The sequence below is a fragment of the Gastrolobium bilobum genome, unplaced genomic scaffold, assembly GCF_033153095.1.
Source record: "Gastrolobium bilobum isolate Gb01-03AN ecotype WA unplaced genomic scaffold, APGP_CSIRO_Gbil_v1 utg1885, whole genome shotgun sequence".
In the NCBI taxonomy this organism is placed as follows: domain Eukaryota; kingdom Viridiplantae; phylum Streptophyta; class Magnoliopsida; order Fabales; family Fabaceae; genus Gastrolobium; species Gastrolobium bilobum.
The window spans coordinates 143,825-170,638 of record NW_026899589.1 but is presented as its reverse complement, the minus strand read 5'-3'; the positions used below and the strand labels follow the sequence as shown (position 1 = coordinate 170,638).

The window sequence follows — 26,814 nt, the reverse complement described above, 5'->3', positions numbered from 1 at the left end:
AACCGATATTACATGAGCTTGGTAACTAGGTCACATATATGAGAAATTCTGACACATTGAATTTTACAATTCTATATGGCTAAGAGGGTTAAAGGAAAAAAGATATTGTATCGTTCAAGGGTCCTAGCCAGCCTTGTAAAATATATTACTATACATTTAGTTCACTCCTCTGAACACTAGAGATTATACAAATGGTTTTCCATTGTAACATTGCGTTAGATTAACCAGTATCGAGTGGCGACATATGTACAATATGTTACACGCCTTGAAAAACCTGCCGGTTGAGGTTATAAATAGCTCCAATGCGCAAACAACCGTTCTTTTCTTTTCGATAATTCTCAAGCCATCCGAAAAAAGGATAAAGCACTAGTCATTGTCTCTGAAATACCTTTGAAAACATTCATCGTCCTTGCAATATATGCATATAACTTTGTATACTTCAATCAAGAGCCTGGGGAAGCGACTTGCAAAGTAGTCATTGAATCCTTCTGGAACAGGTCCTACTAGTTCCTGATAAGCCAGCAAGAAATTATAAGCCATACATGTCCACGTAGAAAGCTTACATGTCTAAAGACGTCTGGCTAATTCAAGAGCTATTACCATTTGTTAATATATAGTATCCTAAAAGCTTATGCTCTTAGAGGATTATATCATCCACTAACAAAGATGCATTTTGACTTTTCATATAAAAAGCTTTCGCCAGAAAATAAAATATGGATCATCTCTCAGAAATTCATATGATTGATTTCAATTAACTTCATTATGCAAAATTAATCAGAGTCAAGCACAATCAAGGAAAATACGACTATAAAGAAATTAAAAGCTCAAGTGGACATGTATTGTTTTGGTAAAAAAAAAATCGAAAGGGCATGGTTTAGATATTGGAGAAATTTTTTCTAAGAACTGATTGTGAAAGAAGAAAATAATTTGTTTGGATATTGCAAAGCAAAAAATTACTAAAATAAATACATAAAATATTCAGGAATCCACTTGGCATAATTGATATTAGGGATATATTTTGAATATGAAATTGACCCCACCAGTCATTGATTGTGAGCAGGAGAAGCTATATTTTTTCACTTCTGTTATGGACACCTTGGAAAACTTGATAATCAATTCTTCCTAATTTGGCACACTACTTAAAACGGAATTGGGCTGTTAAACATGATAGAGGATGATGGGATTCAACTTTCTTAGACAGACCTAATTCTCAAACACAGAAAAAAAGAATCATCTTGTGAAAATGCTAGTCGAAGAAAAAACCTGGATTTCCTGAGGCAATTCTCTATAATGATTTAGCTTGTTTCTCATGACCCTCAACAAGTCTCGAACACTGTCAAATTTATACCGCCTGTAATGACCAATGTTAGTAATGAAAGCTTGTTCCATCTTTTCATCCCATTTTGAACCTAAAGCCACAGGAGCAATGCTTTCTAATGCCTTCAATAGATCAGAATTAGTCTCTCTATCTTCAAGTTCCACCCTATCACTGGTGTCGCGGAGAAATGAAAGCCTCTTGTCAGAACTCCAAAAAAGAGGATGATGCAATACTTCAATTGCCTTTGGCCTGATAATAAATGAAATAATTTCTTCAATGAAATTTGCTTGCAACCAGACAAGCAAAAACACAAATATATTCATCCAGTCCCTCTAATCATCGAGAGCTATCATACAGTCCCTCTGATAATAATTTATGCAATCAAATCTCAGATTTATCAATTTGGCAATCACATGCAACTTAATCCCATTGATAACTTCCAAGGGATATAAAATATTTTTCTCAGATCCTGCCATTAAACAGAGGTTTTCAACAGAATTCATGCAGATCAATGTAAATATGTACCAGAAACAAAGATAGCATTAGGTCCACAACAACCTGATTAACTATTTTCCGCAGTTCATTCAGGATGAATACCTCCATGTCTAATTGCGTCACAACCATTCTTATTCATGAAAATTTCATAAAACATATCATTTCCTTTTCACCCATTCTGACCCAGCAGATATTTAAAAAATTCAAATACAAAATATTGATCATTGCAGAATCATCAAAATAGGATAATGCTCTTCCATTAAATTATCCATAAACATCATGTTGATTTGAACTTTGAATGTTACAGAAAAAATCTCAATTGACATATTTTACATGGATAGCACCTAGCAAACTCAAAAGCTGGATTTCAGGGGCAATAACATTTCATATGTGAATACATCATTTAATACTACATAACAATTCAGTTATAACAAGATGCAAACTAATAATGAAGATATGAGAGTATATATTTCCATTCTCCTAAGAATCACAATGAATGAGAATGATATACCTTAGATCAGGGTCAGGGTTTAATAAACAAGAAATAAGATCCTCAGCTTCAGGAATGAACTCCACTAAGAAAAGATCCTTTTGATTTTTCACAATATTGAAATCACGCTCAAGACGTTCTCCAAATGGATGTCTTCCTGCAGTCATGCAGAAAAAGAGGACACAACCTAAACTAAATAAATCTACTGCCCTTGTTTGGCGTCCTTGAACAAGCTGCTCTGGTGCTTGCCAACCTGAACTGCCACAGCCTGCAATTAAGTCATAAAAACTTATTGGAAGATTATGAATAATGAACTGGATTAGACTAATGCGTTTTTTGGATTAGCATATTATGTTCAGAAAGGCATATAATTTTAACGAGAGAATTTGTGGCTGAAAAGCTGTTTTAAATTAAGCAAAACCAAACATGTGCTAAAACATACCACCCACACAGAAAGAAAGAAAAAGATGAGAGAAAAATTACAGGGAACGAGACTCATAGATATAGATCACCAATATGATATCAGGATAGGCCCATCTCATGCTAGACATGACTTGTAATTCACATGACCCATGCTAAAAAAAACACACAAATTCTTCTACTTACCAGTAGCACTATGATCCAAAGAAGACATATCTCCAAGAAGGCGTTTGCTAATCCCCATATCAGAAAGCTTTGCACATAATGATCTTTCCTTGATTATCAAAACATTTTGGGGTTTCAAATCCCGATGGATTATTCCTAGTTCATGCAAATGAACAAGACCAGAAACTACATCCCTGTGTTGCAATATACAAGTGAAAGTCAAGATGACGTCAACAAAAAAGAAACAAATAGTATAAAATAAAAACATAGAAAATGGACATCCACGTTTGAGCTATCACTAAATGAAGACAATTATCTATCTTCAATGGCTTGGCTCAACTAAACGAGTCCTTAAGGGAAATTAAACAGGATCCTTTGTGAGTATTCTTAATCATTATTTTTTATTCACTGCTATTCTTTCCACCACCCTTTTTGCTACCGTATCTTTTTACCTCCAATTATGTCTTCCTTCTATCATTCTTGTCCTCTTAGATTCTTCTATTACAAATTATTCTAGAAAATCATCTCATCTTCTCTTCATTGAAGCGACTACCTTGGATCCAGAATTCCCTTTTATCACCCATCCTTTTCTTTCATAGAAGTTGTCTATACTTATTTGCAGCAATGCTCCTCCACAACGACCTTAACAAGGTAGATTTTCTTAGCCTAAAACCAAACTACCATATAAAACCTTTGCTTCTATTTCTGATCTCAAAATATTTTAATTGATGGGAACTAAAACAATCATCCATGCATCCACTTGTTTGCAAAATCAGGAGAGTTCCATCAAGCATATAATACAAACTTTACATAAGAATTTCGAGAGGTTCAATAGCTTGAATTTGACATTTTTTTTTAATCAAGGAAATGTGACAACTGTAAATCCCATATATTATGTCCAGTAATATTTCATCAAATCAAGATATTGTTTTACTAACCTCATCATTTTCAGTAATAGAGGTGATGGATAGCCATTTGCTTTCCAAAGATATTGCATATCATCCCTCCCTGTCTCCATCTGAGCCTTTATAAAGAAATTAGAAGCTTGGTCCTTGCCAAACACTGGGTTTTCTGATATATCAGAGTAAATATGAATCAAATCATCCAAATTGCATGAACAACGCTCCAGAGCAAGGTACACAAAATCGTGATCATATTCCACCCCATACCATCTGACAATATTTGGATGACAGTCAGAAGCAATGAGATTTTGGATTTCTTTATGGGCTACATCATGATGAGTCTGGACAAGACGTTTGACAGCAACTGCCCGCCCTTCATATAGCCCTTCGAGGACAATGGTACCATTGCTTCCCTTAGCGATTTCTTTATTGGATACAAATAGTTTACCGATCCTTCGTCCATCAACTTTATTAAAGTGCAACCATGCTTCACTGTTAGTTTCCTTATGTGTAAGTATATCCTCCTCAGCTGATGATAGATGCTTATCCTGTTTGTCAACAATGATGTTGTTCTTTCCTGACTTACGTGCTCTCTTTTTTTTAGGAGGTAAACTTTTTAAATCTGGCTCACTGTTTTGGTCCTTCAATATAAGTTGAATTTTAACCACTAGAGGCTGGTACAAGATAAAAAACCCAAAGAAAAAGACCATAAACAATAAAACAAGTAGTGCTGTCGACCAATCAATCACCCTGTTTGGACCAACTTTCCCTGGTGAAGTGATCTCCATACTAGGAAGATGAAGCACAGCTGCACTATCGTTGGGGTCATAGCTGATTTTTTGAACCCTATTTGGATCAACTTTCCCTGGTGAAGTGATCTTCATATGAGGCTGATGGAGCACAACTGCTCTATCGTTAGAGTCATAAAAGCCAATTTTTGGCTGCAAAGAGAGCACAGGAAGCATCTTATGATTAATATTACCATCATGACCAGGGACAAATCTATCAATATTAGGCTGTGATGGAAGCATCAGATCTGAAGTACGCATTCGGTCTCGATTATCCCATCTTTCCAGGTTAGCAGGTTCAAACAGAAAATTCTTTCGTTGGCGATAGACTTCTTTTAGTTTTCTGTCTCGACATGCATATGGCATAGCAAAATCGAAGCCACTGTCAAAAGCATACTCATCCTCTGCATCAAATGAAGCACTGCCAGATGGATTTTCATTATGTTGGCAAAGTAATACAGCCTTAAATTCAGCCACAGCCATAGTCCACAAAACCATTCCTGATTTGGGACCGACAGATTTTAAAAAGTAATCTGTCCTGACTATCTTGATTATAAATTCAGGAGTATTTAGCTTTGCAGGATCAGCAAGCACATTACTCTTTGTACTGAGGACATTAGTAACACTCTGCCCGTCATCACTCCACACTACAGTTAAAGTATTATCAACATCAGCAGCAGGATAGCTTCGAACGAGTCTTCCAGTTTTAGCATCTACTTCAAACATAGTGCTTATTTTGGATCCAACTATAACTGCACCATCTGTTGTCATGGTAGGTGTAAAAGCAACATAATCTGCAATAGATTGTTGGAGTGGCTGCAGGCATGAAAAAACCAATCAAGGGAACATCAAGTCTGTCATCAAAAGAAGCTTTAACATTACTTCTTATTAATCATACATTGCAGTAAGTATTGACGCAAACAAGCATCACAATGATAGGAAAATAATTTGAGCAAAGCAGAATACCAATAGAAGGTAAAGTTCCATTTTGGACACGAACAAACAACTACAGCATGTCTCACAACAAACATACCCACAAGACCTATATTACCATTCCCAGAAGAACTCTCACAACTACAACATTATCTCTCTGTCACTCGATTCAGTACTTACAATTTTGGTAAACTACAAAAACATCTCTATTCCTAGCAAAAAGGAAATGCATATTACACACGAACAAGATTGTAAGACGTACACTGATGCCATTCTTCAAAATGAGGAATGATGAAACTCCTGAACAGATAGCAACAATTTCGTTCATCCAAAATAGCAAAAAAGAAGAAGCTTGAGTTTAAAAAAGCAAGCACTGAGTATTGATGCAACATAACAACGACAAATGGAATTGAAATGCTAAACGACAAAATAACAATACCGTTTTACCAAAGTGCGAGTCATGCACAATTAATTCCCAGTCATCACCGCATTCGATGAGACCGCTAATAGGTCCAGATGAATTGTTATTAGGGTTGTTGTTGTTGAGGATTGGTGCTTGATATGAATGGTAGATTGGGGATCCAGTTGGAAATGACCAAATGACCCTTCCAGAAGAACTTTCAACCAAATAAATAGTTCCATCTAGGGCAGCGATGAGTGCAGTAGCTGGTTTTCTGACCAAGGAATTCGGAACTGAAGGTGGAAGAGAGAGAAGAGATGAAGAAGAGAATCCATTATTGAGAAGCGATAGTTGTTGGGATTGTGAGGTGTATGCATCAGCAACGATGAAGCTCAATATGAAGAAAACCACAATGAGTGATCGCAGAGCGTTTGAAACGCGAAATCTCATCTGCGTTTTATGGTGGATTGCAATTTGCAATTTGCAAACGAAAACTAAAAGGGACGGAATCGTATCCTGCAATAATGTTATGTTATGTTAGGATCGCCGATTCCACTTCCCCCATATTGGACTTTTCAAACAAACACACACAATCCTTCGTCACATGACGTTGAACGTTTTTATGTTTTATTTTTATGAGCTTGCCCATTCATTTCTCGCCAGGTCAGAACCATTTCAATTTCATCTTGTCTCAACTTATTATGTTTTTGATTTTTATAACTGAATCGTGATTGATTGATGATTTTGTATGTTACTTAACTAAACAATGTTCCCGATTTTAAGGAATATGTAATAATTAATTTAAATTAAAATCTAAAAGATATTGATTAACAGAAGAATATTTAATATTTAAAATTATAAAAAAAACTATGCACAATTCATTAAAAGAATTTAAATTTGAAAGAAGATAAATTAATAATTTAATATGACCAATGTATGTAGAATCTTATACATAATAATTTAATATTTAATTAAGCAGATAACTAAAACATAAGAATCAGGAATTGATAGAAAATTGATTAAACAAAATTAAGAATTGCGTAACAGGTTTTATTTATAACCGATAAGGAAAGGAGTGTTAGACGTAAACGGAAATTAAAGTAAGAAAAATAAATCCAAAAGTTATATATTTGAGAAATAGGATATTCTTATTACAAATTTTTTTATTACTCTTTCACTATTACTATAATCATCATTGGATTTAAAAGTTTTTTTTCTCTTCATTCAACTTTTTCTATAATTCGATGATGATTAGAGTAAAAGTAGAAAAAATTGATAGTAAGAATATTCTACCTTTATATTTGATAGAAAAAAGAAGAAGAAAAATAAATACATAAAGATGTTATATTGTTATCATACTCTATTTTTATTTTTTTTAGTACAATAAAGGTGCAACTAGAAAGAAAAACAACAAAGACAACAAAAGAAAGAACAGAACATAAAGAGACAAAAGGAAAAAACATCAACAGCTCTCCATCAGTCAGGATTTCGCACGAAGGACTAGAAGGCTGCATATTTGGATCAGAAATCATCAGGTTCTTTAATTCTTCAAGGGGTGAAGACAGGTAGTAAGTGCCTCAAGTCTTGGCTAAGGCATTCTTGGCAAGTCAATTAGTACAAAAATTCCTTTCTCTATTAGTAAGGAGGAGGTCAATCTTTCAATTCTTGTCAAGCCACGTTTGAATCCTAGCTACGAAAGACAGTTTTCGAGCTTCATTACTAAGAGAGATAAGCAAATTAATAGTCTGATAGGAGTCACTTTCGATGAACCAAAATACCAAGGATACTCTAGGGTCTAGGCCATGAAGAATAACCCATAGTTTAGTTTGGAGGGGCGAGCTGCACCTAATAAAAGCTTGAAAACTACCAATCTACTTGCCATAGTGATTATGAATGAGGCCACCACAAGTTGCTTTGTTTTTAAAGACTGCACCATCAATGTTCAGTTTCGTCCAATTCTGTCTTACTCTAATTTATAATTATACTAGCTTGTATGATGTTTTTTTTTAATGTGTGTTGAAGGTAATTGATGTAAATTATTGTAATTACTTATTAATTAATTACATATGATACTTTATCTCATTTAAAATTAAAAATACTGCCATGAAAAAAATAGGGAAATGATAGGAAATTAAAATTTGAAAATAGATCAAAAAAAAGGAAACTAGCAATAAATTAAAAAAAAAATTGATTGGGAATAAAGCAGCAAAAAGCCAAAAAGAGATGATTTTCAACAGTGGAGCCACGAGAATATCTTTAGCTAGTGTTTGGTTCGGGAGAAATTTTCTTTTACTAGGAAAATGTAATTGATAGGAAAATGGTTGGAAAGTGAGTTTGATAGGAAAATGTAAAAAAAGTTGTTTGGTTGACCCAAATATTACCAGGGAAATTTATTTAAATATGCAAAATCTATGTTCGGGAGAAACTTTGCACCTGTTTTTTCACTTCCCCAGTCATCTCACAATACCACATCTCAAGTGGTATTCTGTAATAGTGAATTTCATCCAAAAATCAACACAAAAGTCATTTTTCCATCTATCCTATTTGTCTGGTATTTCTTGTAAAAACCTGAACCAAACGTGGTATTTTTCAATATCCACCTACACTTTTCCATCAATCCTAAAATAAACCTTCAACCAAACACTACCTTAGTATTATAGATGTAAAACTCAGTTTATCTCCCACTCATATTATGACATGTGTCTTACTTTATATTAAATCATTCTCTTTCTCCTAATTTTAAAATAAATTATTTATTATTGATTTAATAAAAGTAAGACACTTATCACAATATAAATAAAAGATGCACCGAATTTACACAGCATCCGTGACACAAAGAAATTTCCGTGGAGCCACCTCTTAGATGGAAGAAAAGCGTACATTAAAAGACTATCACTCTAAATCTTTATTACATGGAGAAAGATCTCTTTACAAACTTTTTTATAAATTACACTAAGTATGACCGGTCATACACTCTTGATTGAAATATGACCAATCATACTTAATGTAGTTTGTAAACAAAAAATTTATAAATATAATCTTCCCCTTATTATATTACTATAAATAAAAGCCTGCTAAAACTTTTTTAACAACTATAATGAAGGGTTTTGCATCTATCATTTAACATGACCACAACAATTTTTCTACACACACAATATTTTGTGGGACCCGCAATTTTTGAAAAAAAAAAAAAAAAAAAACTCCAGCATGCAAAACGAATCTCTATAACATAACACAATCACTTTTTCTACAACATAACTCTTATAAAACCCATAAATGAAAGTAAATGAAAGCAAGAAAATTGATTACATCAATTATATCAAACCTAACCATAGTTGCATAATTAATTGAAATTTTCAAAATAATTATATTATAAATAAGCTTATTACCTCCCGCACTTATTCTGTCAGCGAAATAAATATTACAATTTCATTCTTTTAAAATGATGATAATTAAAATCTTAATTTATCATTATGCTTTTATAATTTTTTTCATCAAAAGTATTTTTACCAATATTTCTAGTGCTTTTACGTTTTTATTACGTTATAATTTTATATTTTATAATTTTTTATTCCCTTTCAATTTTATATAAAATTTTATTTTTAACTAGTATATAACTGTTGATTGACAAATACAGAAATAAGATATTAATAATTTTATTATATATATATATATATATATATTATCACAATTTCAATAGCAAATTTTTTAATCAATGGCTAAAATTTTATCTTTTCTCTAAATTGCACCCTCACTTTAAAATAATCAAATCCGAAAATTTGCAGTACTAGATGTATATCAACCTTTTCTTTTTGAGGGAGAATGAAAAAAAGAAGTAACCTCACAGTAAACTTGCAAACAATGGATGATGCATTTATAGTATACGAAAGGGTTGAACTAAAAATAAATAAAAAATACAAAGAATCAAAATGAACTTTTTTTTTTTTTCTTTTTTTCAGGGAGGACTTCATAAAAACATCAATTAACTTTTAACACCTAATATGACTTTTGTTGAGACATGAAAGCCAATCATGTCAGTCTCCTAACTTCTTTATTTTCTGGCATGGGTTGATATGAGAGCAAGCAATGCCTTTTCTCTCTAAAATCTTAAGACAATACCCACAAGAGGAATGTTGACCAAGCAGTGAGTGCTATAGCTGCAGCACCATATGTCCACAAAAGGATAACTGAACACTCTTCATTTCCTACATCAAAAAGCTGAGCCATGGTACCTGCATAATATAATTGAATTTTAAAGTTAGCAACAAAGTATCTATGCCTAATGAAAGAACAAGTAAAGTGCTTCAATTAAAAGCATTCATGGAATCTATCACTTACTAATATTCATTGCTGGTGGCATGGCATACTGCATCACCAGCACGTACTGAAACAAAGGATCCACGGGGAGTAAGCCCAAATTTGCTGCTGCTTTTACAATAAACAATCCAATAACAGGTAGTAAGAAAAGTCGAGCTATGATGATGCAGATGAGGGTCAATGGTTTGACAGTTGATGATTTCAAGCCTGCAATTTAGGACAAAGTTAACAAAACCATTTTGTCATTAATCAATTCACCCCAAAAATTTAAGCTCTTAGATAAAATTACATATACAATTTTATATTGTATTATTCTTGAATACACCTCATGTTAAAAGGTTTATAGGATTCAAGTGTGGATAATTTACCATTTGAAACATGAAAATTATTTTTATTAGAGGAAGCATGGCATATAAATCAATTTATATTATAATTCTTGACATTTTTTTTTTCCTGAATTGATAAATTTGTGGCAGATAATGTCTTGATACCTTGAGTGAGATTACCACCAAGCAAAAGGGTGATGCAAGGAATTGTCCCATTCCTGCAAAACAATAATAAGTTCAGTCAGATAACTGTGTGGTTTGAAAAGAAATAGACAGTGGAGAAGAACTTGGTTTTATAAGCAAAGGAACATACCCAAGTAATTGAAGCGAGTCTTGGATTACTCTCAGAGGAGCATTGTCTCCAATTATTAGGTTCCTTAGCCATGCAACCGCACCAAATAGGAAACCAAAAAACTGATCATGGAATAAGGAAGTAGTTGAATGTCAAATTGCATTGAAGTAGTAGTAGGAACTAGAAACTAAAAACCAAGATACAAAACCTAACAAAGCAAAGACAAAGAAAAGGAAAGAAAGGAACTCACTGAAGCAAGTGCTGGGGGTGACATTAGTTCTGTCAGAAGCTCGCTCAGAACTTCTACCATTCTATGCCAATACGATTCTTTCCCCTTTTTGGATACACTGGACTGATCTTGGTCCACAATCTGAAAATTTAGATCCATATCCATTTTATAATCTAGTAAATGGTTGAGAATGTTTGATATAGATATGGGCTATTGGGCTATATGCTTTTAGTAGGTGAAAAAAAAAAAGAGACTTAATACAGTGGGATAGAAGGATTATACTTTTCAATCATTGTTAATTTGTTAATTGGTAGATTGTGTGGATACTCAATTTCATAAAGTCTAATTTTGTGGGGGTGAAGAGTAAATGATTTGCACTTCATTTTAATCTTCCCACATTTTTTCTTGTGCTAAGCAAGTACAAACTTATTTTAATTAACAAGTATAGCCATAGTCTAGTGCCTGGGATCTTACAATTTGGTATTCAGTGTCTCCAATATAATTCGATGGCGGCAATTCTGACACTGTGTTTTCGTTTTCCTTTTCCTTGGGAAGGAGAGTTTCTGCAGTTGGATCAAGATCTTTGTTAGCCTCAAGTGCCTTAAATCTCATAGAACTGCTTCGCATGATCTGATAAGTATAGGTCCAGATGAAGATGCCACCAAGCTACAATTAACAAAACAAGAAGAGATAATAAGGTACACAATATGCTAAAAGCAAAATACCTTTTAAGTATAATTAGGATGCCTTACCGCCATAGAGAAAGATGCATAAGAGAAGGCATTATTGTGGCAAACATCACGCGCACCAAATGGGCCTCCTTTCTCATCACATATTGCAGGTATAATTACAAGAGGAAGATTACCCATATTTCCTGATTAACACAAGCACTCATGAAATAAGAAGACTTTCGATAAAGGTTTTCTAAGAAAATTAAGAGAGGTGTTGGAAGGAGAGAAAATGGAAGGATTGAATGAGGATAGAGATAAATTTTACAATGTATCAAGGCATGCATCCATGTCTAAACACATTGTCAATTTTCCCACCTCCATTTTCTCCATTCCTTTCAATTTTACTCTTGCCAAGCATACTATAATTATGATGATATGCTACCTGATGAACATGCAGCAATAATAAGACCTTCCACTTTCAAGTTAGGCTTTAGTAGTTTAACAAGTATCCATCCGAGAATCCCTCCAATTAAGAATGTAAGTCCAACGTTAACGGGCATAAACCACCTGCATAGATGAGTAAACAAGATATGGCTTACACAAACAATTAAAAAAAAGAAAGAATGCCCTTTTGCGTCCAGAAATTTATATCCTTTCTCTCTTCTTGTACTCTACTCCAATTGAACCTAAATACAAGGCCTTGCTTCGTACAAGCTTTGTTTTAGACATGTAGCAGCCCACTTTAACGATCAAGCAGCAATGGCCACAGGTTCAAAATCACCTTGGTTCATTGGGATTTAATTTTTGTGCAATAGCTCTCAACGTTTAGGATAACAAATAAAGGGTTCTAGCCTTGCAGGCAATATGATCAAATGCAAAGCTCAAAGTTCATTCTTAATTCTGCCTCAACGAGGATGCTCATGTATTATGTAACTACAAAACCGTGTTGTTCTGTTCCGTAAGCTTTTTCATTAAGTTTTTTTTTTTTTTTTGGAAACATATCTTAATTATCTCTTTAAGTCGGGTAGACTTGTTCCCCTATATTCAAAGCTTCAACTTTTTGAACTAGTCATGAGACTAATCCGAAGTGCGGGACGGGTCATGCAGAAAAATTCTACACCCCTCGCAAAGAAGGCATGTAGGAATCAAACAGAAACTCTTTCCTTTCCAATGCCCTTTTTCATTAAGTTTTGATAGGCATTTTATGAAGAAAAAAAAAAGCTCCAAAATATACATATATAAAAAAGGCACAAAGTCATGCCAAGTTTCTAGAGTGGAAAATTAATCAATGCGTACCATGATATCATATCTTCAAGTGAAACACTCTTGGCAAAACTGGCAAACACAAGTGAAGGAGTGAATACGAGGAAGACAACCTGCAAAACAGGTAACCAAAAAAAAAAAAAAAAAAAACGAAACAAAGAAAAGGTTACCATTGGATTAGAATCATGTGTGGAGTGTTATTAACAGAAGTTGCTGTCATTCGCAGCTTGATGATATATTAAATTGGGTCTATTATATAGACCAAGATTTACAATTGGTTACATCAGGAAATCAGCTAAACTTAAGGAACAGAAAGCATAAATCAAGCTAATCTATTTACATCAGGAAATCAGCTAAACTTAAGGAACAGAAAGCATAAATCAAGCTAATCTATTTACATCAGGAAATCAGCTAAAACTAAGGAACAGAAAGCATAAATCAAGCTAATCTATTTTAATATACAAGGTAACAAACCGTGATAGTTACAATCAGGATCCTAACAAATTAATGCTACTCTAATACTCCCCCTCAAGGTGGAGCATGGAGGGAGGAGATGCCCAACTTGGAAGTCAAAAAATCGAATTGTTTGGATCCAAGTGCTTTGGTCATAATATCTGCGGGTTGAGAACTAGTGGGGATATGTTGAGTAGAAATAGTCTTGCTGAGAAGATAGTCCCGAACAAAATGGCAATCTAACTCGATATGCTTGGTACGCTCATGGAACACTGGATTAGAAGCAATATGAATAGCAGACTGACTGTCACAAAACAGTTGCATAGGGGCTGCATGAGGAATATCAAGAGAGCTGAGAAAAGACTTTAACCAAATAAGCTCAGAAGTCGCAGCTGCCATGGCACGGTATTCAGCTTCAGCAGAGGAGCGGGATATTGTGTTTTGCTTCTTGGTTTTCCAAGAAATAGGAGAATGTCCAAGAGTAACAAAATAACCAGTGACTGATTTTCGAGTCAAGGGACAACTAGCCCAATCCGAATCACAATAGGCACGAAGAAGAAGATCACTGTCAGATCGAAGAAGGAGTCCTTGGCCAGGATTGGACTTAATGTACCGAAGAACACGAATAGCCGCATCGTAATGTATCTGCATAGGATGCTGCAAAAACTGAGAAAGTGTGTGAACTGCATAACTAAGTTCTGGTCGTGTAATCGTGAGATATACAAGACGGCCAACAATACGTCTATAACGTTTAGGATCATCAAACGGAGGTCCTTCAGCAAGAGCAAGCTTGTGATTGGGATCCATAGGATAAGCAACCGGTTTACAACTTTGAAGTCCACATTCCTTAAGAATATCCAAAGCAAATTTGCGTTGAGTAAGAAACAAACCGGTCTTGCTTCGAGCAAATTCAATGCCAAGAAAATACTTGAGGGGACCAAGATCTTTGATTTTAAACCAGGTTTGTAAATGAGCTTTGACACGGTCACAGAGAGAAGGATCACTACCTGCCAACAAAATATCATCTACATAGACAAGTATAGCAACATAATGGGAACCAGTCGAGTAAGTGAACAACGTATAATCAGCACGAGACTGAACAAAGCCGAAACTGAGGAGAGAACTACGAAGCTTAGCAAACCAATTTCGTGGGGATTGCTTGAGACCATAAAGTGAACGTTGAAGCTTACAGGCGTGACCAGACTTGGTTTGGGAGAAACCGGGAGGAAAACGCATAAAGACTTCTTCATCCAAATCGCCATGGAGAAAGGCATTTTGAACATCCAGCTGAAAAATGCTCCATTTTCGAGCTACAGCTACAGATAAAAATGTACGCACACTTGTCATTTTAGCCACCGGTGCAAAAGTCTCAGTGTAATCTTCTCCTTCGATCTGATTGTTCCCAGCAATAACCAGACGCGCTTTATAGCGTTCAATGGTTCCATCAGAATTGTACTTGATGCGGTACACCCACTTACATGGAATAGCTTTCTTACCAGAAGGGAGAGGTTGAATTTGCCAAGTATGATTGGCTTCCAATGCATCAATTTCGGCTTGCATGGCTTTCTGCCAATGAGGATATTGCATAGCCTCTTTAAATGATTTGGGTTCCAGGTTACTATCCACGGCGGCAAGAAAAATCTGATGGTGCGAAGAAAATAATGCATTAGAAACATAATGATCAATGGAATATTGAATACCTGAGTCGATTGGAGAAGTGGAGAGACGAGGAAAGGGTGTAGTCATTGTGTTGCATACATAATCCTTTAAATGAGATGGGGGACGTCTGGCACGCTGTTCACGAATATCTGCCACAGATGCAGTGTTGGGTTCTGTCAACGGAACCGGTGAACCAGGGACATCCGTGGATGAAGTAATAGAACCCGGAACTGGGGAGGACGAACTCCCCCTGTCATCAAGCTCCGCTGTGGGAGTATCAATAGCAGTAACAGGTGCCACATCATAATCGGTGAAGACAGCTTGTGGTGACGGTACATGGACAGAAGGTGCAGATGAAGTTGCAGCCAATGGAAAAATAGTTTCATGAAATAAAACATCACGAGAAACAAATATTTCATGAGTGGAGATATCCATGACCTTCCATCCTTTTTTGTTGAAAGGGTAGCCAACAAACACACACTTACGGGAGCGAGGAGCGAACTTGTCATGTGGTTTGGGTAAAACAGTAGTGTAACATAAACTCCCAAAGACCCGTAAGTGATCATACTTTGGTGGAGTGCCATGCAAAACTTCATAGGGACACTGACCACCAAGGAGTGGAGTCGGTGTCCTGTTGATGAGGTGAGCAGCGGTCAAGATGCATTCTCCCCAAAGAGATATAGGTAAGTGACCATCAAAACGCAAAGCACGAGCCACGTTGAGGATGTGACGATGACGACGTTCAACGCGTCCATTTTGCTGTGGGGTGTAAGTGCATGATAATTGATGATGAATACCGTAGGATGAGAGAGCCTCTTGGACTACAGATGACAAAAAATTCAGTCCCATTATCACTCTGAATTCGCTTAACAGATGCATCATATTGGGTGCGAACCAAGTGGAGAAACCGAAGTAAACATGTGGAAGTTTCAGTTTTATTGCGTATCAAAAAAATCCAAACATGTCTACTAAAATCATCGACTACAGTTAAAAAATAGCGGGCACCAGTTGTAGATGCCATATGATATGGCCCCCATATATCACAGTGAAGTAAATCAAAAGGATGTAAACAACGTTTATTATTAATAGGAAAAGGACTTCGTGTTTGTTTGGCTTTACAACAAACGTCACAAGGAGCCAAATTATTTGCATTGGAAATAAAAGGTAACAAAGATAAATAACGGGAAGATGGATGTCCTAGACGACGATGCCATAGTGCTGCAGAATCTGACGTACTGGCAACATGAGCAGAAGCTGATGATGCACACAATATATACACCCCTTCTCGTTCAACACCCGTTCCAATCGTCCTCTTCTGCTTTAGGTCCTGTATCAAACAAACAGAATTAACAAACAATGCCAAGCAAGACTGGCGCAGAAGCTGAGATACAGAAATCAAATTACAAGCCAACGAAGGGACATAAAGAACATTGGAGAGATGAAGAGAAGAGCCCAAAGTAATGCTGCCACATTGCGTAGCAATATCATGAACTCCATTCGGCAGTCCCACAGAACAAGGAGAAATAGAATGCACATTGGATAGATAGGAGAGTGTGCCCGTCATGTGTTGGGATGCACCACTGTCGATGATCCAAGATGGGTGTTGGTAAAAGGGTGACTTAGAATCAGAAACCTTGAAGGTTTTAGGTGCGGAAGTCATGATGAAAAAAAAAAATGAAGGCTTGTTGATCGTCAAGCTCTTGATACCATAACAGAAGTTGCTGTCATTCGCAGCTTGATGATATATTAAATTGGGTCTATTATATAGACCAAGATTTACAATTGGTTACATCAGGAAATCAGCTAAACTTAAGGAACAGAAAGCATAAATCAAGCTAATCTATTTACATCAGGAAATCAGCTAAAACTAAGGAACAGAAAGCATAAATCAAGCTAATCTATTTTAATATACAAGGTAACAAACCGTGATAGTTACAATCAGGATCCTAACAAATTAATGCTACTCTAATAGTTATTACTTACTAGCTTAAGTATTTGGGTTGTATTTGTTGAAAGGAATGGATGGGGAAGCATTAAACAAGTCACAAGTGTATAGTCATTATAATTAATTTAGTTCACATCTGATACCTTATTCAAGGATTTCCGAAAGTCTGATGAAAGAAGATTATCGAAATACTGAGTTGCCATTAAAGCTCCCAACGCACTGATAAGTAGGACTTGAACAACTGGCATAGATGCCACCACCAGCAGTTCCAAAAAACCCATCTTCCTTTGCTTTTCTTGCGCCGATCTGCTTCTTCTGTTTGCTGTTCAATATTAATTCTGGACTCTTGTTTTCAGTTCTATTCTCTAGGATGAACATAAGAGATGAAACATTAGAAATCAGAACCAAAATAAAGTGTGATGAAGTAGGGGACAGAAACCAATGAAAGATTAGTGTGATTAAGTAGGGACAGTAACCAATGAATGATTTTAGTGGGATGTAGGGACAGCGACCGATGACTAAGTGACCAATTCAATAAACTTGATAACGTCATATTGCAGTGTACGACAGACATGCCTGAGGTGGTGAATGAAACTTTGATTACTGGGACCCTCCCTCCCCTGTTCTAAGAATTCAAATGAGGCGTGCGCTACTCTCCAATTTTAATAATTGTTTTAAAGAAAAGGATATTCTAACAATCAATCAATATTACTATCAATTAATTTTACTGTTAGATAGATTATATTAATATAATACTTATAGTTATTTTTATCTTTATATGATTATGATTCTCCATATTTAATACTTTTTATTTATTTTTATCTTTATATGGTTATGATTCTTAATATTTAATGTAAAAATATGAAGACTCGTAACTATAGAAAGATGAAAATAAATATAATCATTGAATCAAGATAATTGATCTAAGAATGAATGATATTGATTGATAGTAACTAGTAACATTGATAATAATACTAATTGATTATTACAATATCATATCCCAAATTATTTTTGTACTTTTCGATAATTAATTTGTAAGAATTTGTAAATATAAGTTACTCTATCAAATATTGTCCAAACAACAGAACCGAAACAGCAATGACTTGAAAATATTCAAATTATTAGATACATTAAACAGCAACTGCACCAGCTTCGCAACGACTTTAGAAGTTTTAAATGTTCAATTAGCTAAGTATAGATAGGAAAAAGGACTTATTCCTTCCCGTTTTTGTCATTAATCCTTATTTTCAGATAACAGCTTCGAAGATGCATGTTTATCCTTTCGTAACAATTTCTGCTTTTATTCGCTTTATATATGACTCTATGTAGTTCAGGGGCGGACCTATTTGGTCACCCATGCGGACATGAATTTTTTTATTTTTTATTTGTAAGTAATACAATGCAGAAAGATTCATCAAGTATCTTGAATGTTCTTGTTCTTCATTTTTGGTAGGAGCTGATGTTAATTTGAAAAACAATGGGGGTCGCACTGCTTTACACTATGCTGCCAGCAAAGATTGGTTGAAAATTGTTGAAATACTGATCTCTCATGATGCCAAGATTAATGTAAAGAACAAGGTTGTAGCATGGACAGATTTGATACATATGTGGGAAGATATATATTTTATTGAATATTTTATAATGCTATATAACAAATCAACTTGATTAAAAAAAAGTGTTGAAAATAATTTTTTATGTTAAGTTGAAGTTTTTTTTTCTTATTTATATTTTTTATTTTTTAATGCATTTGAAATCTTTTTTAAAAAAAATTTCTAACATAAATGTGCAAACATAAAAATTTGTATTCTAGGTCAGCCACTGATGTAGTTGAATTGTATTCAGAATATGATAGATATCATTTTCTAACATCATTAATTGTAACAGCTTATTGGTTAGATTGTTAGAATACAAGTAGGGGTAGTGACTAAATCACAGCTAAAATTTTTAAAAATTGCAGTTTAAATAATAGATTATAAAATTAATGTCATTTTCAAATATTTTACGCAACTACCAATATATCACATGACAAGCTCTCGTGAATTGTTAATTGCGCATCAGGCGCAACTCGCCAAAGCTAACCACGGAACATTAAGGGTACCCTTATATTACACAAACGACAACACTGTGTTACATGTCAAGTTCTGGTACATTGCTCGCAAACTGATGCACAACAATCTAGATGCAACTAATTGCATAAAATATTTAAAAATAACATTAATTATGTAATTTATTATTTGAATTGCAATTTTTAATTTTTTTTTACCCTAAATCACGTCCCAGATCCCACCTCCCCCAAATAAAAAAGGTTTGTTCCATGTTTGACTTTCCCCCCACACTTCTAGTGTCGTTTTGCAAAAGAATTATTCGAAAAAGTGAATGATTGATAGCAACATAAAAAAGGGAAACAAGACGGCAAAGAATGAAGATCTGTCCAAGAACATTATACGGTGCAAAAAAAATCTAATGATTTAGAAACAAGAGTTTTCTTTAGACAAGTTGTTCAAGATGTACCTGAGAACTAGCCTATTTTATTATACATGTGACGCCTAATGAACCAAACGTGTTTGAATAAACATTTTATTCATATTTTAGCAGCCTAGTGTTTACTTATTCTAAGTTATATTTGCAACTTGCAAAGTTGTACTCTCAATTGTATTTTATTTTATTTTTGGTAACAAGGGAGGGCTAAGCACAAAACAAATTGTTTTTGGTATCTAGTTGTACTCAAAACCGGGTTTTTAAAATTAGCTACAAAATAATTTTTCGCAACAGGTGGAATTTAAACTCGACACATTGGAGTGAGAAGCGTCACTTCAAACCACCATCATCACTTGAATAAAATACACCATTTAATATATTTATTATATAACTATTAAGTTAGAGAATTAATTCAAAAATTGCATCCAATGGAATTCGAACTCCTTCCATCGAGGATATACAACATAGCAAATACCACTAAACTACATCAGGTTATTCTTTAGATGACACCATTCAAAATATTTATTATATAATTAAGTATAAAATATAAATTTATATATATATATATATATCCGGTTCATGCGGTTCAACCAGTGACCCACCGGTGTACCATTGACCCAGTGACCCAATACCTCGGCCGGGTCAATAACCGGTCCAGTTCTAATAACATTGATTATAATGGCAAAAAAATTAAAATAATGTTTTTTAATTAAATAATTACGCATTTATTGCAGTTTTGGAAAAAATTACAGATCTATTGCACACTGTGATGCCTCTTTTGGGCGTCACATGTGACGCCTCAGTGAGGCGTCTCACCCTAAAGAGAAGACGCCCAAATGGGGCGTCTCTCATGAGGTGTTGACACGTGCCACTTTTTTTTCCAAAAAAAAATTAATTTAACGGAAAAAAGTTTCCGATGTTACTTTAGACAACTTTGTTTAATGTTTATCGAAACGACGTCGTTTTAGAGTTGAAAAATTAAAAAATTAGAATGATAAAGACTATTATAACCCTGAAATAAATTAAAATTACAAAAAGACCATGATTTCCATCCCAAAACGACGTCGTTTCGATGAACATTAGATAAAGTTATCTAAAGTAACTTTAGAAAAAACAAACCCTTAATTTAATCATAAAACTTCTAAAGGTCATAACTTTTGACTTGAGTATCCAAATCAGGTAAAAAAAAATTTGATTCCACATCTTTTCGAGATCTACGCAATAACATCTCATTTGACATATTTTGTATCTCACAAACACAATTTTAATTTGCAAGAATGATATTGTAAGAGCGGTTAAACTCAGAAGCCTCTGAATTCTGGATTTGTGATTTAATATAAATAAATAAAATTTTGATTTGTGATTTAAATTTTTTTATAATAATTTTTTTTATTATAACAAAAATTTGGTTTGTGATTTAAATTCAAAATAAAAATAAAAATTATTATTAATAAGGAAAACAAAATAAAGATTTGATTTGTGATTTAAACTAAAAAATCAATTTGAAAAATCTGTAGAAATAAAGGAAATAATTAAATAAATATTCTAAATTTCTAAGGAAGAATGATATTATTATTAAAATTAATGATTAATGTTATAAGCTTCTGGGTTATTATTCGTGGTCTGAAATTAATGATGGCTTATGATGTTTTTCAAAAATAAAATTACCTAAATTAGGCGTGATTGCCTCTTGATTGAAACCCAAAAGAGGCGTCACATTGTGCAATAGATCCATAATTATTTTTAAAACTGTAATAAATACGTAATTATTTTATTAAAAAGCGTTAATTAAATTTTTTTGCCAGGAGAGTGCGTAAATATTTTTGACTTTTGGCGGCTACTATTATTTTATTCGTATTATTTTTCATTTCCACTTTATATGAATTTTGTGAATTATTTAAACTGATTTGTGGTTTATATATTTTTATTTATTTATGGGTTCATTTATTCTGCAATAAACATCGTTTTGGGACGGAAATCAATATATTTTTGTAATTGGGTTTGTTTTTTCTAAAGTTACTTTAGATAACTTTATCTAATGTTCATCGAAACGACGTTGTTTTGGGGCGAAAATCATGGTGTGTTTGTAATTTTAATTTATTTCAGGATTATAATAGTCTTTATCATTCTAATTTTTTGATTTTTCAACCCCAAAACGACGTCGTTTTGATGAACATTAGATAAAGTTGTCTAAAGTAACATTAGAAATTTTTTTCCCTTTTTGTTGTTGTAATTATAATTTATTTTAAAGTTATAATAGTCCTTTTCATTATAATTTTTTAATCTTTCAACCCAGAACGACATTGCTTTGGGAGTGAATACAGATAACTTATCTACATCCTATGTAGAAATATTAAAGTCTTTATTTATATTATTAAATTAAAAAATATTAATCTAGATAATTTATTTGATTAATTAGTATGAGAAGATTAAATAATTTTCAAATAACATTTAAATAAAAACATATAAAATTATTATTATTATTTACAAACAACAATTCCACCTAAAATTTTAAGCAGGTAAGTAAAGGTCCACTAATAATTTTTATATTTCTTTAACAAATTTTCCCATACAATAATCTTTTAGACTTTTAGACTTGTAGCGTGACTATTATGTAAAACAATAACAATCATTTCACCAAAAGCTCAAGTGAATGTCCATAAATAAATTTTTTATATTTTTGTAACATTATTTATTTATGATATTATTTAGTTTACGCTTGAGACAACCAAATATTGAATAATTTGTGTTTACTTTTATTTAATTAGTTTAACCTACTTATTTTGTCAATTATTCATGCTACCTAGCCAAATTTGGTATATTTTGACAACGACGCGTTTGTGTTAAATAAAATTAATTTTATAATATGTCATTCTTAAATCAAATTCCAAAACCATCAAAACTTCAGATTGAATAGAAAAAAAGAAAAGAAAGAAAGAAAGAAGTCTATATTTTCTAAACTACTAAATCTTCATTTCATTTTCGGGAAAAGGCGCACACAATTAAATGTAATACACATAAATCTAAATGCATGCGATGGGAGAATCTCTTAAAAGGTGTGAGGGTGAGAACAGAGTGAGAACAGAGTGGCCAGCTGGCACACTTACTTTTTGATTAAGAAAAGATAATATAATTTCAATTTTTGATTTAAGTGATGAGTTAGAGAGATAAGAATAGGATCAATTATCTTTAGGGTGTTAGATTGACGAGAAATTTTTTGAATACTAGGAAAATGTAATTACTTGAGAAATAGTTGGAAAGTGAGTTTGGTAAGAAAATATAAAAAAAAGTTGTTTGGTTGAACGAAATATTACCAGAGAAATTTATTTAAATTTGCAAAATCTATGTTCGGGAGAAACTTCGCACCTGTTTTTTCACTTCCCCAGTTATCTCAAAATACCACATCTCAAGTGGTATTCTGTAACAATGAATTTCATCCAAAAATCAACACAAAAGTCATTTCCCCATCTATCTCATTTGCCTAGTATTTTTTTGAAAAAACCTGAACCAAACGTGGTATTCTCCAATATTCACTTACACTCTTCCATCAATCCCAAAATAATCTTTCAACCAAACACTACCTTAATAACATTTATGTAATCCTCCAACAAGGAAGATTCTATATCTATAGGTAACATTGCTTGCATATAATTAAGGGTTAAGCCTATTCGGTAGGTATCACCTGATTATCTACTATTATGTTATCATTATTTATACCCCATGACTTTAATCATATATTATTATTATTATTATGCACGGTGATCTATTACCCTTTTCGACATCTTTCGTTAGCGTATCAATCCATGATACAATTATGCTTTCGAATTGTTCAATCCAGATTTAAATTGCGAGCCCAACTTTGTGTTGTAAAATAGTAAAAATTATCAATGTCATGTCTTAAATAATCAAAATAGTAACACATAACTATGGTGTGACTTCATGCATCTTTACTCACACCTACAAGGTGTTTAAAAAATTAATTTAAAGTTATATAATATATATATATATAAAGATTCACTTTTTCTACAATTATATAACTTGTCTACACTGAGTTCAAAACGATATCGTTTTGAGGTAGAAATCAAGGTATTTTTGTAATTATAATTTATTACAAGATTATAATAGTCTTTTTTATTATAATTTTTTATTGAGAACAAATGTAAATAACTTATCTACATTCACTGTATAAATAATAAAGCCTAATTATAAAGGGTTAATGTCTTTCCTTTTACACGAGAGATCAAAATATTTTTACACACGTTTGAGATGTGGGTCTCATTACAAATTTTTTCTCACACTTTTTTCTTTTCTATCTCTCCTCATTTATTCTCTTGGAAGTATGTATTACATGAGAAAAATATTATCCATTTATAAATACTATTGTTGAAACTGATTAGAAAGAGCTTTGAATTTGGTTTTCTTAAACTGCAATTTCGTTTATAATGAAATAAATTATTAACAACGTACATAGCACGGGAAAAGGGTAAGTGGGAAACAAACATGCATGTCCCACCAAAAAAAGAAAGGTAACCAATAAGTGACATATGGAAACACAAGCAGAGCATTTTCTAACTAGCTCCCGACAGAATAATCAACAGCAACCAAAGTTTTCTGAAGAAATGAATTAACTTTTTTAATATTGTAAAAGTTATGTGAGAAAAGAAAATATAGAAGCCTTTGAAACTGAAGGACATAGAATCAATAAGAATTCCCATAGGAATTGATTACTGGTTAGAAGCTGTTAATATATTTGAAATGAAAAAGATGATTATAATATTTTCTAAATCAAAGACGATATAAAGAATACTAATGAATGAGATAGAAACAGAGGAGATATACAAAGCATATATGTTGGAGAGAGGGGGTGACGTATAAAACCTGGGAATCAGAGGCTTTGAGCTACAAAAATCTTCCCCAAAAGAACAGAGTTTGTGAAGAAGAAGGGTTGGAACTCCTGGGCTTTGGATTATTATGGTTATTTGTATTTTTCATTTTTTGGTGAATCGGTTTATTTGCACTTTGCTTTAATGGATAGAGTTTATACGTGCCTTCTCTTCATTATATATATATATCGAGAGAGATGAAATTATCATGCTGGAAGATTTTTCTTTCTTTCCTCTAACTTTGACCAAACACAACGAGATTGATACTATGTATGGTCCCGTTTGTTTGGGATATGGATATTACAATTTAAGAGATAAATTTATCTCTTATATATATAAAAATATATAAGATTTACATGGATTAATGTGAGGAGAAAAGATAATAAAAAAAATAAGACTCACATATGTTTTGTGTGTAAAAAATAAAATTTATTTTTTACAATATAATAAATATTAATTTTTTTAATATATTTAGAATTCCAACTCAAATACGAGTCAGAAGTGTTTGTTATCAAGTGGGAGACTAACAACTTTAACAAGCGGGGACGTTTGGTACGCGGAATTTTGAAGGATTCTCGGAAACTGAATTTTTCTAAATTTTAAATTTTTAGATATTATCGTAAACTGAATGCAAAAATCATATTTTTGAAAATCGAAATTCCCAGACAAATAAAAAATTTTCCTGTACCAAACGCCCGCGAAGACTCTATGAGTTCTGAATTCAAAGAATTATTAACAAAAACGCGTATTTATAAATAAAATTTTCAACATGGCTATAAATTTAATACCGACTTAAATATCAAAGGAAACAAAATTCATGAACCATGTTCAGCAGCCATCAAAATTTACTTCAATAAATGAAGAATAAAGATCAATCCATAAGTGTCCCCACATTGGTTGTGCTTTGTTGTCATCAGATTTGGGTTGGAGATCGTGACAGCTAGCAGCATGCCAACATCTGTCCAAAACATATGGAAGAGTTTTATTTCTCATTGATTGTTTGTGAGGAGCCAACTATTCCTGACTGGACTGTGATGGATCTAAAGTCGTGGCCAATTTTTGTTTCTCATTGGTTCTTTGTACATGTGTATTAATTTTGAAAAAAGTGTTTATATTTTTAAATAACATAATTTATATTATTTTACTTCTATACAGAAATAGAATTCACAATTTTATTTTTTTTTGTCAATTCTCTTCTTCTTTATCTATCTCTTTCTCTCTTTTAGAATGACACAACTTTATATCCTATACACACTTTTCTCATTAATTTGAGATTATAACATCTAAAAAAATTATTGTACAACTAAACAATTGTCTGGCGTGAAGTTGAGTGAAAAAGAAAAGAAGAGAAAAATATTAAGCTCATTTTGATTATGTATTTATTCTAAGAGTTCATCCTTTTCTCATGAAGATTTTTCTCCTACTTACCTATCAAAATTTTCATGTTTTAATTATTTTTCAAATTTAGTGGGTTCCACCATGTGATATTTTAGTATGAGAAAATTTTCCTCTCATATTTAATGATAAAAGATTAACTCATATTATAATGGAAAAAAATATTCTCATGAGAATAATTTTTCTTCCTACATATTTTCAAAAATTATATCGTACTTTTTTAAATAATAGGCCCCACCACCGTATATTTATGAACTCCTCTCTTAATATGAGAATATACAATCGCTGGTACAATATCCAAAACTCACGCAAAAAAATTAAAATATTACACTTTTAATAATTAATTATGAATAGGTAGCAGTTTGAAAATTATATTCGAATTTATTGCAGTCATTAACGCCCAAATTAGACGTGACTATTCACGCCTAAGTTAGGCGTGACTTCCAGGGCATTCACGCCTAAATTAAGCGTGACTCGTCTGGTGTTGACACGTGGCACAAAAAATTAATAGTTTAACCGTAAAACTTTATAAGGCTATAACTTTTGACTCGGGTATCCGAATGAGGTAATTCTTTTTTTGATTCCACGTAACTTTTTGAGATCTACGCAATGACATCTCATTTGATATGTTTTATTTCTCACAAACACAATTCAAATTTACAACAATGATACTATAAAGATGGCACCAAAGTGAATTAACTCATCTATAAATAAGATGACATCAAATTTCCTATTAAATACAAAACGCAATCAACTCCTATTAAATACAAAACGCAATCAGCTCCTATTAAATACAAAACACAATCAACTCCTATAACATTAAATTCAAAATTCAAATAACCATCAGCAAATTTATTTGAATTGGAGACAATCTGTAACGAACTCATAAAATTACAACGCAATCAGCTTCTATTAAATACAAAACACAATTTAAATACAAAATGCAATCAACTTATTGGAGGTTATTTGAATTTTGAATTTAATGTTATAGT

General features: G+C 32.9%; 2 protein-coding genes across 4 annotated transcripts; both read right to left on the bottom strand.

Moving 5' to 3' along the window:
- Window positions 1–68: 68 nt before the first annotated feature.
- LOC133291789 (serine/threonine-protein kinase/endoribonuclease IRE1a-like) lies at window positions 69–6,459 on the bottom strand. Its single transcript, XM_061490120.1, has 6 exons — window positions 5,951–6,459; window positions 3,827–5,394; window positions 2,910–3,082; window positions 2,325–2,571; window positions 1,264–1,567; window positions 69–510 (listed from the first exon to the last, which is right to left on the bottom strand). Exons 1-6 carry the CDS (start codon window positions 6,359–6,361, stop codon window positions 367–369), a joined length of 2,847 nt encoding a protein of 948 aa, XP_061346104.1. The 5' UTR covers window positions 6,362–6,459; the 3' UTR covers window positions 69–366.
- A 3,394-nt stretch (window positions 6,460–9,853) lies between these two features.
- Window positions 9,854–24,541, bottom strand: LOC133291785 (protein PIN-LIKES 7-like). Of its 3 annotated transcripts, none has more exons than XM_061490112.1 (11): window positions 24,423–24,541; window positions 17,210–17,431; window positions 13,043–13,122; window positions 12,189–12,313; window positions 11,828–11,949; window positions 11,550–11,741; window positions 11,097–11,216; window positions 10,868–10,968; window positions 10,720–10,772; window positions 10,250–10,435; window positions 9,854–10,143 (listed from the first exon to the last, which is right to left on the bottom strand). In XM_061490112.1, exons 2-11 carry the CDS (start codon window positions 17,345–17,347, stop codon window positions 10,019–10,021), a joined length of 1,242 nt encoding a protein of 413 aa, XP_061346096.1. In that variant the 5' UTR covers window positions 17,348–17,431; window positions 24,423–24,541; the 3' UTR covers window positions 9,854–10,018. The 3 variants fall into 3 exon arrangements, with proteins under 3 accessions (XP_061346096.1, XP_061346097.1, XP_061346098.1); XM_061490113.1 differs by lacking the exon at window positions 24,423–24,541 and adding an exon at window positions 16,358–16,448 and having other exon boundaries at window positions 17,210–17,326; XM_061490114.1 differs by lacking the exon at window positions 24,423–24,541 and having other exon boundaries at window positions 13,043–13,081; window positions 17,210–17,237.
- Between the last annotated feature and the right edge of the window lie 2,273 nt (window positions 24,542–26,814).